At 50.9% G+C, this 12,537-nt stretch overlaps 6 protein-coding genes across 6 annotated transcripts; 1 reads left to right on the top strand and 5 right to left on the bottom strand.

Annotated features, from left to right (window-relative positions):
- Positions 1–316: 316 nt before the first annotated feature.
- Positions 317–1,075, bottom strand: NFIA_109410 (E2 SUMO-conjugating protein UBC9; the record flags this gene model as incomplete). Its single annotated transcript, XM_001267343.1, has 4 exons — positions 317–570; positions 675–698; positions 785–945; positions 1,041–1,075. The coding sequence occupies 4 exons, from the start codon at positions 1,073–1,075 to the stop codon at positions 317–319; spliced, it is 474 nt and encodes a 157-aa protein (XP_001267344.1).
- A 1,052-nt stretch (positions 1,076–2,127) lies between these two features.
- On the bottom strand, positions 2,128–4,009 carry NFIA_109400 (putative G-patch DNA repair protein (Drt111); the record flags this gene model as incomplete). The annotated part of the gene is made up of 5 exons (XM_001267342.1): positions 2,128–2,229; positions 2,286–2,378; positions 2,429–3,246; positions 3,303–3,719; positions 3,826–4,009. The coding sequence occupies 5 exons, from the start codon at positions 4,007–4,009 to the stop codon at positions 2,128–2,130; spliced, it is 1,614 nt and encodes a 537-aa protein (XP_001267343.1).
- Positions 4,010–4,465: 456 nt separating this feature from the next.
- On the top strand, positions 4,466–6,175 carry NFIA_109390 (acyl--CoA ligase; the record flags this gene model as incomplete). Its single annotated transcript, XM_001267341.1, has 4 exons — positions 4,466–4,999; positions 5,057–5,093; positions 5,146–6,017; positions 6,080–6,175. 4 exons carry the CDS (start codon positions 4,466–4,468, stop codon positions 6,173–6,175), a joined length of 1,539 nt encoding a protein of 512 aa, XP_001267342.1.
- A 143-nt stretch (positions 6,176–6,318) lies between these two features.
- Positions 6,319–6,870, bottom strand: NFIA_109380 (uncharacterized protein; the record flags this gene model as incomplete). The annotated part of the gene is made up of 4 exons (XM_001267340.1): positions 6,319–6,348; positions 6,409–6,569; positions 6,658–6,713; positions 6,791–6,870. The coding sequence occupies 4 exons, from the start codon at positions 6,868–6,870 to the stop codon at positions 6,319–6,321; spliced, it is 327 nt and encodes a 108-aa protein (XP_001267341.1).
- Positions 6,871–7,909: 1,039 nt separating this feature from the next.
- Positions 7,910–9,111, bottom strand: NFIA_109370 (ANP1/MMN9/VAN1 family protein; the record flags this gene model as incomplete). Its single annotated transcript, XM_001267339.1, has 4 exons — positions 7,910–8,076; positions 8,135–8,350; positions 8,406–8,453; positions 8,511–9,111. 4 exons carry the CDS (start codon positions 9,109–9,111, stop codon positions 7,910–7,912), a joined length of 1,032 nt encoding a protein of 343 aa, XP_001267340.1.
- Positions 9,112–10,874: 1,763 nt separating this feature from the next.
- Positions 10,875–12,100, bottom strand: NFIA_109360 (putative HLH DNA binding domain protein; the record flags this gene model as incomplete). Its single annotated transcript, XM_001267338.1, has 2 exons — positions 10,875–11,952; positions 12,042–12,100. The coding sequence occupies 2 exons, from the start codon at positions 12,098–12,100 to the stop codon at positions 10,875–10,877; spliced, it is 1,137 nt and encodes a 378-aa protein (XP_001267339.1).
- Positions 12,101–12,537: the final 437 nt, after the last annotated feature.

The following is a 12,537-nucleotide window of genomic DNA, read 5'->3' as shown; positions in this document are numbered from 1 at the left end:
TCACAGATGAAGTCGCGACTAGGTAGTGAAAAAAGTGGACAGAAGAAGAGAGCAACATCCATTTGGAGCCGTTCGCTTTTGTCAATTGAGAACGCCACGCTAAGAAAAAACCGAGACACTGGAAGACAGAAAGGGGATATTAACCAAGCAGATGCGACTAGATCACATGAAAATGAGCGTCAACTGCCCTTCGTTTTAGGAGTGGCCGCGATGCGATGGGCGCCGTACCGTAAATTAAGAGCATTGATTAGACCGAAGGAGAAAACGAGATTTTTGGAAGGTTCATCGCGTCATCCGCATAACAAATCTCAGACTTCTAGAGAGCAGGATTCTCCTTGACGACCTGGCGCACGCGCCGCTCGTACGCCGGCCGGTCCTTCTTGAATAAGTTGTATGCTTCGGCTTGCGCGGGGGACTCTGGGTTCGGGTCGTCGAGTAAGTCTTGGATTCCCAGAAGGATCTGCTTGATTGTAATGGCCGGCTTCCAGGCTTCTTCTTCGTTGAGGATTGAGAGGCAGACGGTGCCCGAGGGGTAGACGTTGGGGTGGAAGAGTGGGGGGACGAATTTGCCTGTATCGTTTGCGACGTCAGTTTAGCGGTCTCGGATATGGATGCGGGAAGAGGTGGCAATGTATATGGATATATGATGCCAGCAGTCGGAAGGAAATACGTACATTTTGGCGGCTTGGTCGGATATTCTATTTCCAGAAACGAGAGACGGTCAGCATATTCGCTTGCTATACAAGGACCGACCGGTCACGAGCACAGGCACAGGCAGGCTTACCATCTGGAAAGACAACGTCCAGCTTGAATAGACCGCCTTCCCACAGCGTATTCGCTTTCCCCGGAATACCGCATTCCCAGCGCTTCAGGTCCAGCACGCCCTGAGGTGTCCGATGAGGCTTTGCGTAGAAGCCGAACGGGTGGTCTCGTCGCCATTGCTTCCTGCGCGTGGGGTTGTTAGTCTCTGGGTTCTTGTCGGATGCGGAGTCGTGGATGTGTTTGCGCGGCGCGAAGGTGAGCTGGGCTGGTGGACATACCGTTCTTCTGTGAGGCGGTTTAAACACAGGGACATGGTGAGTCGGTGATGTGAATTGGTTGCAGGATGAGGTTTGCTTTAGGTCGAAGAGGCGATTACGGCGAGTTCTTGGAGGAAATGACCAAGGAGGGTTCGTCGCGGAGGAAATATAGGGAGGGAGAATGGAGACTGGTAAGAAAGGAGGAAGTGAGAGGAAAGAGACAGAGTCACAGACTAAGAGGCTCCAAGTGAATGGCCACCAGATGAGGCTTTTCCAGTGTTGCTTAATGGATTTGATACCCCACAGCCAATCGGGTCTCCACTGATAAATCTCACAGTTATGATCATGTGACTCTGTAGTTTCCAGTGGCCAACGTGCGGAAGGGAATGGAAGCATGAAGGTACCCATGTTTTCCGCCAGGTTGTGTTAATAGAATAAGGTAATTAGGGATATTTCTTGCCTAGTGGTCAGATGGATGACCAAGCTGTTCAGTCTTTATACACTCAGAATAGTCAATACAAAGAAGAGCAAGGTGAATCTATCTTAGCCGTATCCAAGGACCAATGCTTCCTTGCCTCAGGCTCTTGTTGCGCGACACAAGCATTGAGTGCTTGATTGTCTCTTTGTTGGGATTCACAGATGTCACTCTCCATCCCCTTGCCACATAGCAATCCCATCTACTGCTCTCACATATTCTGCATTCATGTAGTCAGATTTGGCTATGACTGCGACACGAATGAGACCTTGATTTTCGCAGTGATAAGAGCCTGCCACTGGTGCAACGCCAGCAACACTTCACGCGAAGCCTCGAGCCTCAGTCTGGACCGCATAGTACCCCAAGCAGGGAGCTGGCAGACAAGAAGGCTGTCGGGAAGTTGATGACGCGCAAGATTGCTATCTTAAGGACTCAAAAGTCCGCAACAATGTGGATGGAGTCAAATATTTGGGCGCAATCATCTTATCTGCATATAGTTTCATACTGTTCATCTACCCAGTCATTATCGCAGCAGATATCATGATCTCAGAAGGCAGAACCGAGTCATTGCATCGACTGACTAGTAATGAAACCCGTGGATGTGCTGTACATGTTTCCTTGCTCCTATGCTTGCTACCGGTCGTCATATATCCCTTCTTCGAATTTCTGAGTGTCGTAGAAACGGGCTGTGATTGTGTTGCCGTTGAACACTCGGCCTTCCAGGGCATTCACCGCCTGACAGATTTTGTTAGTGTCCGGAATGGATGGCTTCTGAATTCTGGAATACCCACGCGTAAAGCCGACAACTGGTTAGTAAACTTGACAAAGACCGGCACAGGGGGCCCAGATTCACGGGAAATAAAGACACGCTCCACTCGTCCGTACTGATTTAGTGTTAGATGGTAGCAACCCAGTCATAAACAGAGAAGCGTACCTTTTCTGAGCATTCCTCACCAATCTCTTGCATCAACCCTCCGTCTTGATCACCCTCGAGCTCAGCATCCACATCCATCCCGTCAAGCATACCCTTGAGGATGATGACTTCGCTCATACAGCCGAATTTGCCCTCCTCTTCCTCCGCTTTCCTCTTACCGCCAATGATTTTGCCCCTGCCAGCAGGAGTAACAAAACCACCGCCTTCCGAGTCTGGCCGCTTCTTTTGCTTCTCGACTTTGACCTGCAACGGTTTAACGATACCCGACCCCGTGGCACCCAAGCCAGATCCCTTGGTCCACCCGTACTTCGCCAGCAACCTCTCAGCAAATCCCTTTTGTCCCGGTCGAAGTGAGCGCTGGCCATCTTCTTCGTCGGGTGCATCCTCCGCAGGCTCTTCCTTCGCAAAGACTTCTTCAAGCTCCGCTTCTGTGGCGGGAATATCTTCTGGAGGTGGAGGCAGGGTATATCGGACCGGCGCACGAGAGATTGTGGCAGAAGCTGGCTGCAGCGCATCCAAAGGCCGAGGCGGAGGCCGAGGGGGCGCCTGCGGCATAGGCTGAGCTGCAGCCGCCATTTGCACCCGTCTCAGGTAGGCATCTTCACCGGTAGGATCATCCGGAATTGGAGCAGGTGGCTCTTCTGGCAAAGGCGGAGGCGGAGGCGGCGTCTGACCAGACATTAATGTATCGGATTGACCTGCCGTCATGCGCGCGCGTCGAGCAAATGCATCGTCTCCTGTGGCTTCATCAAGCGGTGCAGGAGGGATATCGTTAAGATTAGGCGGAGGCGCGAAACTCTGCGGAGGCGCAAATTGTCCTGCAAAAGTTCGTGAGCATTTGTAACGTTCGAACCCCATGCAAAGGGAAGCATACTGTTCATTGGTCTCGATTCATCGTCGCTGTACGAGTTCCTGCTCGGCGATCGTGCCATCCGGTGTGCGTAGAGGCGATCTTTCCACTCGCGCACCTCGGCGATCTGCTCGTCACTATGCTTATACTCTTCGTAGATGTTCGGTCTTGAAGGATCGTAGATGTCATCCCAATTTTGGACGAACGCCTGCGCTTCCCGGTTCTTCTTGCGCTTTTTACGCCCGCCGCGCTGTCTCTTCTCACCAACGTAGAATCCATTGACGTCGTCTTCTTCGGTTGCTGCCCAGTCCGCAAGGGTGGTCTTCACGGGAGGAGCCGGCGCAGACGCAGCGCCAGGGGTCGACTTGGGCAGCGCTGGTTTCGGCTTAGGCTTCTGAGCCGCTAGCTGCGGTCTTTTCGTAGGCTGAAATCGAAGAGAAGCTGAATACCCGAGAAGAGAGGAAGAAGGCCAAGTGAGCAATCAGATCGTCAAAATGGGATACATGAAGAGAACTTCTCGATCACGAAAGAAGGGTATGAGCTCTACCAGCACTTAATTGCTGCTTTTTGGCAGCTGAATCATCTGTCTGCGAGTCGCCTTCCGAAGCCTGCTTGAAGACGACCGGGGCGCGAGAGATTGTTCCAGGAGAGGATGCATTGGATGATGGGTCGAGGAGATTGGCATAGAGAGACAGGCCTCCCCCTTTGGAAGGGGTAGAATCCGAGGCCATGAATAAAAATGATAAGACGTAGGTGAAGAACAGTGATAGTTCAATACAGAAGACGGAGAACAAGATCTATAATATTGTCCCTGCGATGAGGATCGTTGAAGAGTTGGAGATGCGGAGTAATTCCATGCATAACGATGTTTGCTCGACTTGCACTGTTTGCTATGTTTGGCCTCAACCTTACATAAGCCACCCGGTGCCACCCGCTCGAAAGGAGGAAAAGACAGGGAAGGAAGAGCGAGAAAATAATGGGGCCTACGACGATTGTTCGCAACTAAGTCCGAGGACCCATGGGCTTGACCATCATGGATATAAAATAATGGCACATCTACGTCAATTGCGTAAGATACGTGTGGTATCCGCAGAATTCCCGTGTTCAATCTGTATAATCTATCTTAGATATCTATCTTTTCCATCACTGTAAATAACCCCTGACGGCCAAGACACACCATAAGAACGATGGCCACTCTAGCTCGGTCCTTCTCGCCCGACAGTCCGAGTGTTGCAGTGATAGTCCCTCATAAGCCGTCGGCCTTATCGGTCTCCTACCAACAGCTTCATACCCATGTCGCCAACTTTCAAGCCAAGCTTGCTAGACTGGGGGTCGGCCATGGAGCTGCAGTATCACTGGCTCTCGTTAATTCTTTTGAATTCATAGTCTCTTACTTGGCTACGTCATGGCAGAGAGCTATCGCAGCTCCTCTCAACCCAGCATACAAGCAGGATGAGTTTGAATTCTATATTGACGATCTCAGCTCGAGCCTGGTGTTGATTCCACGGGGCGCTTTTGCCCAAAGTGGTCCTGCTGTGCGGGCTGGTAGGAAATACAATGCTGCTATCGCGGAGTGTTACTGGGATGGGAAGGAGGTTGTACTGGACGTCAAGGAACTGGGCAAACTGGCAGGAAAGGGCAGCATTGGTATCCTCGAAGCACAGCCTGATGATATTGCCCTGGTTTTGCACACCAGTGGGACAACTGGTAGACCCAAAGCTGTATGGCCCTTTAAGCCCTGAACGAACACCATCATACTGATCGTAATATGGGAACAGGTCCCCTTAACACACAAGAACCTTGCCACAACTATGAGTAAGTGAACAACACAGTCTGACATGGTCGAAATTTCACTGATCGACCACAGAAAATATCCGGGATACATATCTGTTAACTCCCGAGGACCGAACGTACTTGGTGATGCCTCTATTCCACGTTCATGGGCTGCTGGCCGGCTTCCTCGCCCCTCTCTTTTCCGGAGGCTCTGTTATAGTACCTCTCAAGTTCTCTGCCTCGGAGTTCTGGCAAGATTTCGTGACTCACCAGGCAAACTGGTACACTGCTGTGCCTACGATCCACCAGATCCTCCTAAAGACTCCTCTGCCGAACCCCATTCCCAGGATCCGATTCATCCGCTCATGCTCGTCGCCCCTTTCTCCCAAGACTTTTGAGGACTTGGAAAGAACTTTCAAGGCCCCCGTTCTGGAAGCGTACGCGATGACAGAGGCCGCCCACCAGATGACGAGTAACCCTCTCCCACCGGGAAAACGCCAGCCTGGCAGTGTCGGCATCGGACAAGGCGTAGAGGTCAAGATCCTCGACCAAGCTGGCGAGGAAGTGCCTCAGGGCAAGGAGGGGGAGATTTGCGTCCGTGGCGAAAACGTGACCAAGGGCTACCTGAACAACCCGGCAGCCAACAAGTCGTCTTTCACCAAGGACAATTTCTTCCGCACGGGCGACCAGGGGAAGAAGGACCGCGACGGCTACATTATCATCACCGGTCGCATCAAGGAGCTCATCAACAAGGGCGGAGAGAAGATCAGCCCCATCGAGCTTGACAACACGCTGTTGTCTCATCCCCAGGTTGCGGAAGCAGTTTGTTTCGCTATCCCGGATGAGGGCCACTATGGAGAGGATATTGGAGCCGCGGTCGTGTTGAAGAGTGCCGGCTCTGCAACCGAGGCGGATCTCAAGGCATGGGTGGCCGGAAAGCTGGCCAAATTTAAGACCCCGAAGCAGGTATTCCAATGCTCTTGTGCCCAAAGTATCTTCCTGAGCCATGATCTAACGCCATACAACAGGTCTGGATAGTCACGCAGATTCCAAAGACGGCAACGGGGAAGATCCAGCGTCGCAAGGTAGCAGAGGCGATGCTCCAGCCCAAGGCAAAGCTGTAGTCGCATGCATGTTGTATATGCGAACAGATTTTTGAACATAAATAGTAGCATCATCGCTTGGGTAGATTGCCAGATTTATCAACGTATTATTATCTCACACAAATACATTACTTGTTCATAGTGTCCCACCCCCACCTTAGTACTCACAGTGCCGTCCGAACAGCAGATTTGAACTGAACCACCATTAGCCTCAACAAGCAAACAAGCAAGTCACAGGAAACCTAATCACGTACCGGAATAATCTGGGCCTTCTCCAAATCCCACACTCCACTCCGAACATAGATATCCTTGCTCAGGAGCTCCCTCGCCTGCTCCTCGCTCTCGGCCATCAGCAACATCGCACTTCCCTTGAACGAGGGCGTGCCCTCGGTAGAATGAGACTCCAGCATAGCCCCTGCTCAACTCACTCAGCCATCTTCTCTACAAGGAACCATACCGTCGAGGCCAAAGGGCAGGAAAAAGAGAGCTTGCAAGGTACTCACCTCCCATCGTGATCACCCCATCCGCAACCAGGGGCTTGACGCCCTCAAGGTGGGAGCTGTACAAACCCATCTCAGTATCGCATCTCGTAAACTCTAGCAGAAAACAGTCTAGGATGGTGAAAGAGTGACTTACGAGCGCACCTCCAGCCTCTTAGCCAGAGCATCCGGCTTATCGGGCAGGATGCAGAGGAACTCGTGCTTGGTGGAAGCCATGATGGTGGACGAGAATGCTCGGGTGAATGATCGGTTGAGAAAAGCGGGGGAGGTGAGTCTGGTTAGATGGAACATGAGTGTTGACGAGGTCGGTGAGAAAGGTAGGAGGCGTAGATATCTACTGTTTTTGTTTAAGTAGACTGTCCCTCGGTACTCTAATTCGCATCAAAGCCGAGATGGGTAGCTTCGGCGCGGGGCAGAGGGACCGTGTCACAATGTGGGGAATGTTCTACTCCTGCACTGGATACGAAGATGATACGAATAGATGATCATACGAGAAGATGAGGACGTTAGCAATGCTTGTCGGGAATTCACTTTGTGTAGGTACATATAATATGTATGTACATGAAGGGTTGCAACCTCGATTCCCGATCCATCTCCCTGACATCTCAATTTGACGTCAACGCCCTTGGACGCGTCCTGGCCCGGTAATATGTCTCTCTGCCAAATGCTCCCAGGCATCCATTCAATGGACTTCTGCATACTCCACGGACACAAGTCTGAGAACGATGTCATTGACTGATCCCAGCTTAGAAAACAAGTGGGAACGAGACTCTCGAACCAAGAACTGGTTCCAGGGACGACAATGCCAGATTAAAAGCGTCAGGGTCGTCAAGTCCGTCTGCCTAATGGCAGAAGATCAAGAACAAGACTCAGGCGGCGATGAGGTCAATCAATCAGTCGACCAGTCAACTCTATAATCCTCCAAATACCGCTGAACAACGTCCCCGAAGCGCCAAGGAAACAGCACATAAAGAAATCCCTAGAACACAACATGAAGAAGACTGAAATTATTGATATCATTAGATATCCGTTTCAAAACGTCACTGAAGAAAACAAGAGCATAGAAAGGAATAGCTGGGAATGTAACCAGCAATGATGAATATGGTTGAGAACTCCACGCAATCATCCTGACGGCAACTGCGTCAGATATCAGTGGACAAACGGGTATGGAGCGTAAATTGAAGAGTTGGTTTTTCTGGTCTACTTTGGCAAACCCGAATGCATGGATGAGGCCATTGACTCATATCGTTGATTTTTAGTACGCTTTGCGATCCCCTAGGTTGCCGGGCTTCTCTTCTGTGTCGATGTGCCACACAATGTAGTTCGGCAAGCCATACACCTCGTATCCAGCCCGCTTGGCCATACGGGCAAACCCCTCCGTTTCAGCCTGGTTCTCGAACGCATAGGGCGGGAAGTTGATGCCTATAATGTGGACGGTTAGAACTCAAATGTATGTGATGATGACAGAAGATGGACCAACCTGAACGGTGAACGTCTGCCTTGACCAGAATGTTGACACCACCGATGCCGTCAAGCTCAACCTCCTCGTCCTTGTTCTTCCTCCAGTCACCCATTCCAACGAGGTATTCCCGACCCGTATCATATTCCTTGTATCCCTCAGCGAGAATAGTGTCCGGGTCCAAAGTCTGTCTCAACCTGCGGCCTTTGTCGGATTCGATCCATGAATTGTAGTCAACTAAGGATTGTCAGCAAATAATGCTTCCAAAACGTGGGAAAGGGCATGCACATACAGCGACCCTCAATATCACGCCCGTCCTTGTAACGATGGAACCAAATGTCTGTAACAGATTATACGTTAGCGCTGAGGCAACTGGAATAGAAGAGTTTCGACATACTAGGAACAAGGATGTCCCTATTGTGGGAAATAAAATCTTCCAAAATAGTTGGAGGGCTGTCAACGATATCCACGTCTCTCCAGTAAACCCAGGAGTGATCAGGCTTCAGAGCGGAGTAGAGTAGGTAATTGCGAGCTCGGGCGATAGCCTTGCGCCGGGGGCCCTGGGCCGCAAAGGAGTGTCGATCCTCAACATTCATGCCAGTATCAGCTCCAAATTCCTTTTGTATGATTGTCGCGCTGCGGAAAGCAATTTTGTCTTCCACTTGATCCTGAATTCGGTTCAGCTCCCTGGCGAGAACGGCAAGCGTGTCATCCTGAGAGTCGCCGACAAGGAAGGCCAGATCAATGAGTTCATGAGGGTAAGTGATGTTGTAGAGGAGATCGAAGTATTTTTCCAGATGGGGCGCGGCATCTCTCAGAGGAGTGAGGATCAGCACCCGCTCCTTGTTCTCCTTAGCTGCACGGGTCGAATGAATGCCGTTGAGGTCGACATTGATAATACTGCTGTCATTCACGACATAGGGCTCATGGTGGTTAAAAATCACAGGAGTCTGAGTATGTGCCATCCATGCGTTCATCTCGTTGATGGTCATTTCCATTGGAGATTTGGGGGGGCCATAGCAGTAGAAACTGATCACACCAACCCCTTGTCAGAACCACTCCACACTTCTTTCATGACACCGAATGGATACTCACTTTTGCATTCCAGATGCTGATTTGCTGATTCCACGCCATAATAAGATCAAAATGCCTGTGAGAGCTAAAGATATCAAGAATCGCGGCCGTGTAAGGAGAACAACGACGGCCCTCCAGGGAGGGAGTCGAGCTTTGGCCGACTTCCACGTTACGCCACCCTTAGGAAGAAGCATCTTTGCAATATATGACCAGAGAATGCGCTGCGACTGGCGAGATGCCGTTCGATTACTCAGAAATCGTCACGGTCTGGACACGGCAAGGATTCCTGGAAGGTGTGTTGTGGACACTCAACGTCGAACGGAGATAACCAGCCGGCCACACGGTAGATGTAAATCCTCGAAGCTGTTTACAAGGAACCTTGAATAAACACAATTCGAAGCAAGTTTCCAACAAGTCGGCCTGGCTGGCACCGGAACGAGAGGAAAGGAGTGGGTAACGCGCGATAAATCGCGAAGTAGGGAGGAATGGCTCGGTGGAGATGGGGAAAAAAGGTGGTCTGGCGGAAGGGTGCGGCCAGCAGGGCACCGCAAGAGAGGAGACAACAAACGAGTGTAAATGGAGCCAAATGTGATTATGAAATGTATATCTAAGACGAAGGAAAAGAAGAAAAACCAGGTCCGGCGAAATCGAGATGGGTGACGATGCTGCCAGAGAATCAGGCCGTTTGGGAGAAGGAAAAACGAGCCGTCAAAGAAGGACAGGGAGTTTTCCCTGAGTTCAATCTGGGCACGGGGATGGCAGAGCCCAGAACGCAAAGTCCACCCTTGGTGTCACTTTCTATAGGTGGTGGTCAAGTCAATCATGGGACTTTATCACCAACATTATCATCGCTGCAGAATGGTTCTAAAGTAGCATTAATCCGAAGCTCTAGAATTGATCGCTCCTATTCATATTTCGTCAATATTGTGGTGTCCTCAACCATCTTCATCAACAACTACCATCGTGGCGAAAAGGGGCTGTTCTTGGCAGTTGGTCGAGGCGCATCCCATTCGCCAACTGGAGAGACCTACTATCTCGAGATCTGTCTAGATGCCTCAGCATTGCGATTTTGCATGCAGTTTGGAGCGTAGTCAATCGAAGATGATAAAAATTTGAAATTTTGTGGCTATTATTCATGAATCGTGTATTTGCTGGTGTGTACAGCTGCTTATTATGTCCTTCAAGCATATCATAACGTTCAACAGTGGGAGAGATAAGAAACCGAAACCTGCTCCTGACGTTTCGCACATTTGGGAGCATGAAGGTAACCAACATCAGGCCGGCCCAGAAACGACATGTGTTCCAAACACCAAGTTTCCACAGGAAAACAGAACCAAACAAAGGAAATATACAAAGGAATCGAATAGCCTGCTCTGAAATCCACCCATGATTTCCTTTTCCTTTCAAATATACCGCCCGTTTTCTCCAATGTTCGCCAATAAATGCACCATAAATATTCTATAATCCACGAGATAAGTTGAGAGATAACCGAAGTCGAACGTTCGAAACTGCAGAATGAAAGCGCATCACTGTTCACGGAGTTGATGTTGATACAATGCAAACGCTCAACCGCGATAGACAATCGAAAGCAAGCCGGTTTAGGACGACAACCATTCTATGACCCAGGGAAACTCATGACAGAAAGACGACCTTTAAAGTCACCGCATAGTAAACTCATTTCTCTTCATCACGGCGATGGGATCAGAGATTCGCGCCGCGAATGTGCAGCCGAATAAGTTGTATGAGGAAATACCGGTGATGAAGGTCCTGTCATGGGAGGAGTGGCGGAGAGAAAGGTGTGTCCGAGGGACTGCCCGTGGGAGGAGCCTGGATGTAAGGGCTCGGGGGCGGCGCTCGGGGCGGCGATGCCATCACAGAGAACTCGCAAGCCAGGAAGCACATTTTGAGTCTTGACTTCAGGGACCTGCGCCAGGGGACGAGGGCTCGTTTGCTCGCTCTTGGGGGACCGGAACATGTGCTCGTATGACTTGAGCTGAAACTCAAGTGCTTGGTTTCGCTCTTCCAGCAGCTGATTCTCCTGCTTCAAAACCTTGATCTGCTGCTGGGCTGTCTGGTGCTGCTGCTGCAGGTTCGCCACCAATTGCTGGAGTTGCATGCAGCGGATCTGGGGCTGCAGCTTCTCTGACAGCTGTCGAGGCATTTCATTCTCCTGGCGAATCAGGTGCACGATGATCAGCAGCATGAAGTCGATGAGGAAGATAGCTCCCTGAACGATGTGTTCCTTGGATTCAGGCAAGCTTTTGGCCGGGTTCCAGCCTGCCCGTTCAAGAAAGAAGTCATGAATCCTGCTATCCAGCTCCCGGTGCAATTGGCTGAGATTCTTGCGTCGGTTTCCCTCGGCAATGCGATGCTTCTCTCGCTGATCATCAACATCGGCGGAGATCATACTTCCCTTGCGCTTTCTTCCGCACAATTGCTGCAGTGGTGGCTTCCGACTGATGTTCTTCGGGGCAATCAAGCTCAGTAGGTCGGCCGGAGAGAGTTCCTGAGACCAGTCAAAGGCCTTGCGAGGCGTCAAGCTGTCGGGCCAGGAGCTGTCGGCGGAGTTGGCGGGAGAGGGAGGAGTCACAATGTGCTCTGAAACCGGCCACGGCGACTTGGCGGGGAAAGTGTCATGTGGGCTGGGTGGGCTGGGAGCAAAGATGTTGGAAGTGAAAGGGTTAAAGGGTCCCCGAGGCAATGGCTCCGCTCGAGGAAGAGGGGGTAATTTGCGGTCATCGCCCAGATCTACAGGCCCGGATGAGCTGTTTGAGATGGAGCGTATGCTGCTACGGGTGGAAAGGTATGTCAGTCGGACAACACTTTGAAACGATGGCAGACATTGATCACTCACGGCAAAGCGCGGCGCTGGGAGATCTCGTCGCAAGTCGACGCCATGTCTTCGAACATCATGGTTCCGTCTGTGCTGTGTGTTTTGCAGGTGGCTGAGAGCGGAATGGTTATGTCTGTGTGTCTCACCCTGTAGACACAGTGATAGACGACCTCCAGACCGGTGTTCTGTAGGTGTATGTATGGCGGGTATGTGCGCAACCTTGCTTGATGGGTACGTCTCAAAGACAACAGCAAGAGATGAGAACGTAGAGTGTAGAGAAACAATGATTCTCGTGTTGTACTGTTGACACAGGGTTGATGCAAAGCAGGTGAGACACTTGTTTAAGAATTGAGAGATATAGCTCAAGGGAGATGCTTGGGGTAAAGCGAGGGATTCCACGAGGCAATGCGAAGAGATGAAGAACTCAAAGCTGCTTGTTCTGTGGATAAGGTGCGAACCCGCTGCATGTTTTATATCTGGATGCAGGATGGCGAACGAGGGATGAAGGAGAGGACAA

The sequence above is a fragment of the Aspergillus fischeri genome, genomic scaffold (assembly GCF_000149645.3).
Source record: "Aspergillus fischeri NRRL 181 1099437636245 genomic scaffold, whole genome shotgun sequence".
In the NCBI taxonomy this organism is placed as follows: Eukaryota; Fungi; Ascomycota; class Eurotiomycetes; order Eurotiales; family Aspergillaceae; genus Aspergillus; species Aspergillus fischeri.
Note: the sequence above shows the minus strand (reverse complement) of the source record. Positions and strands in the feature narration are given on the sequence as shown.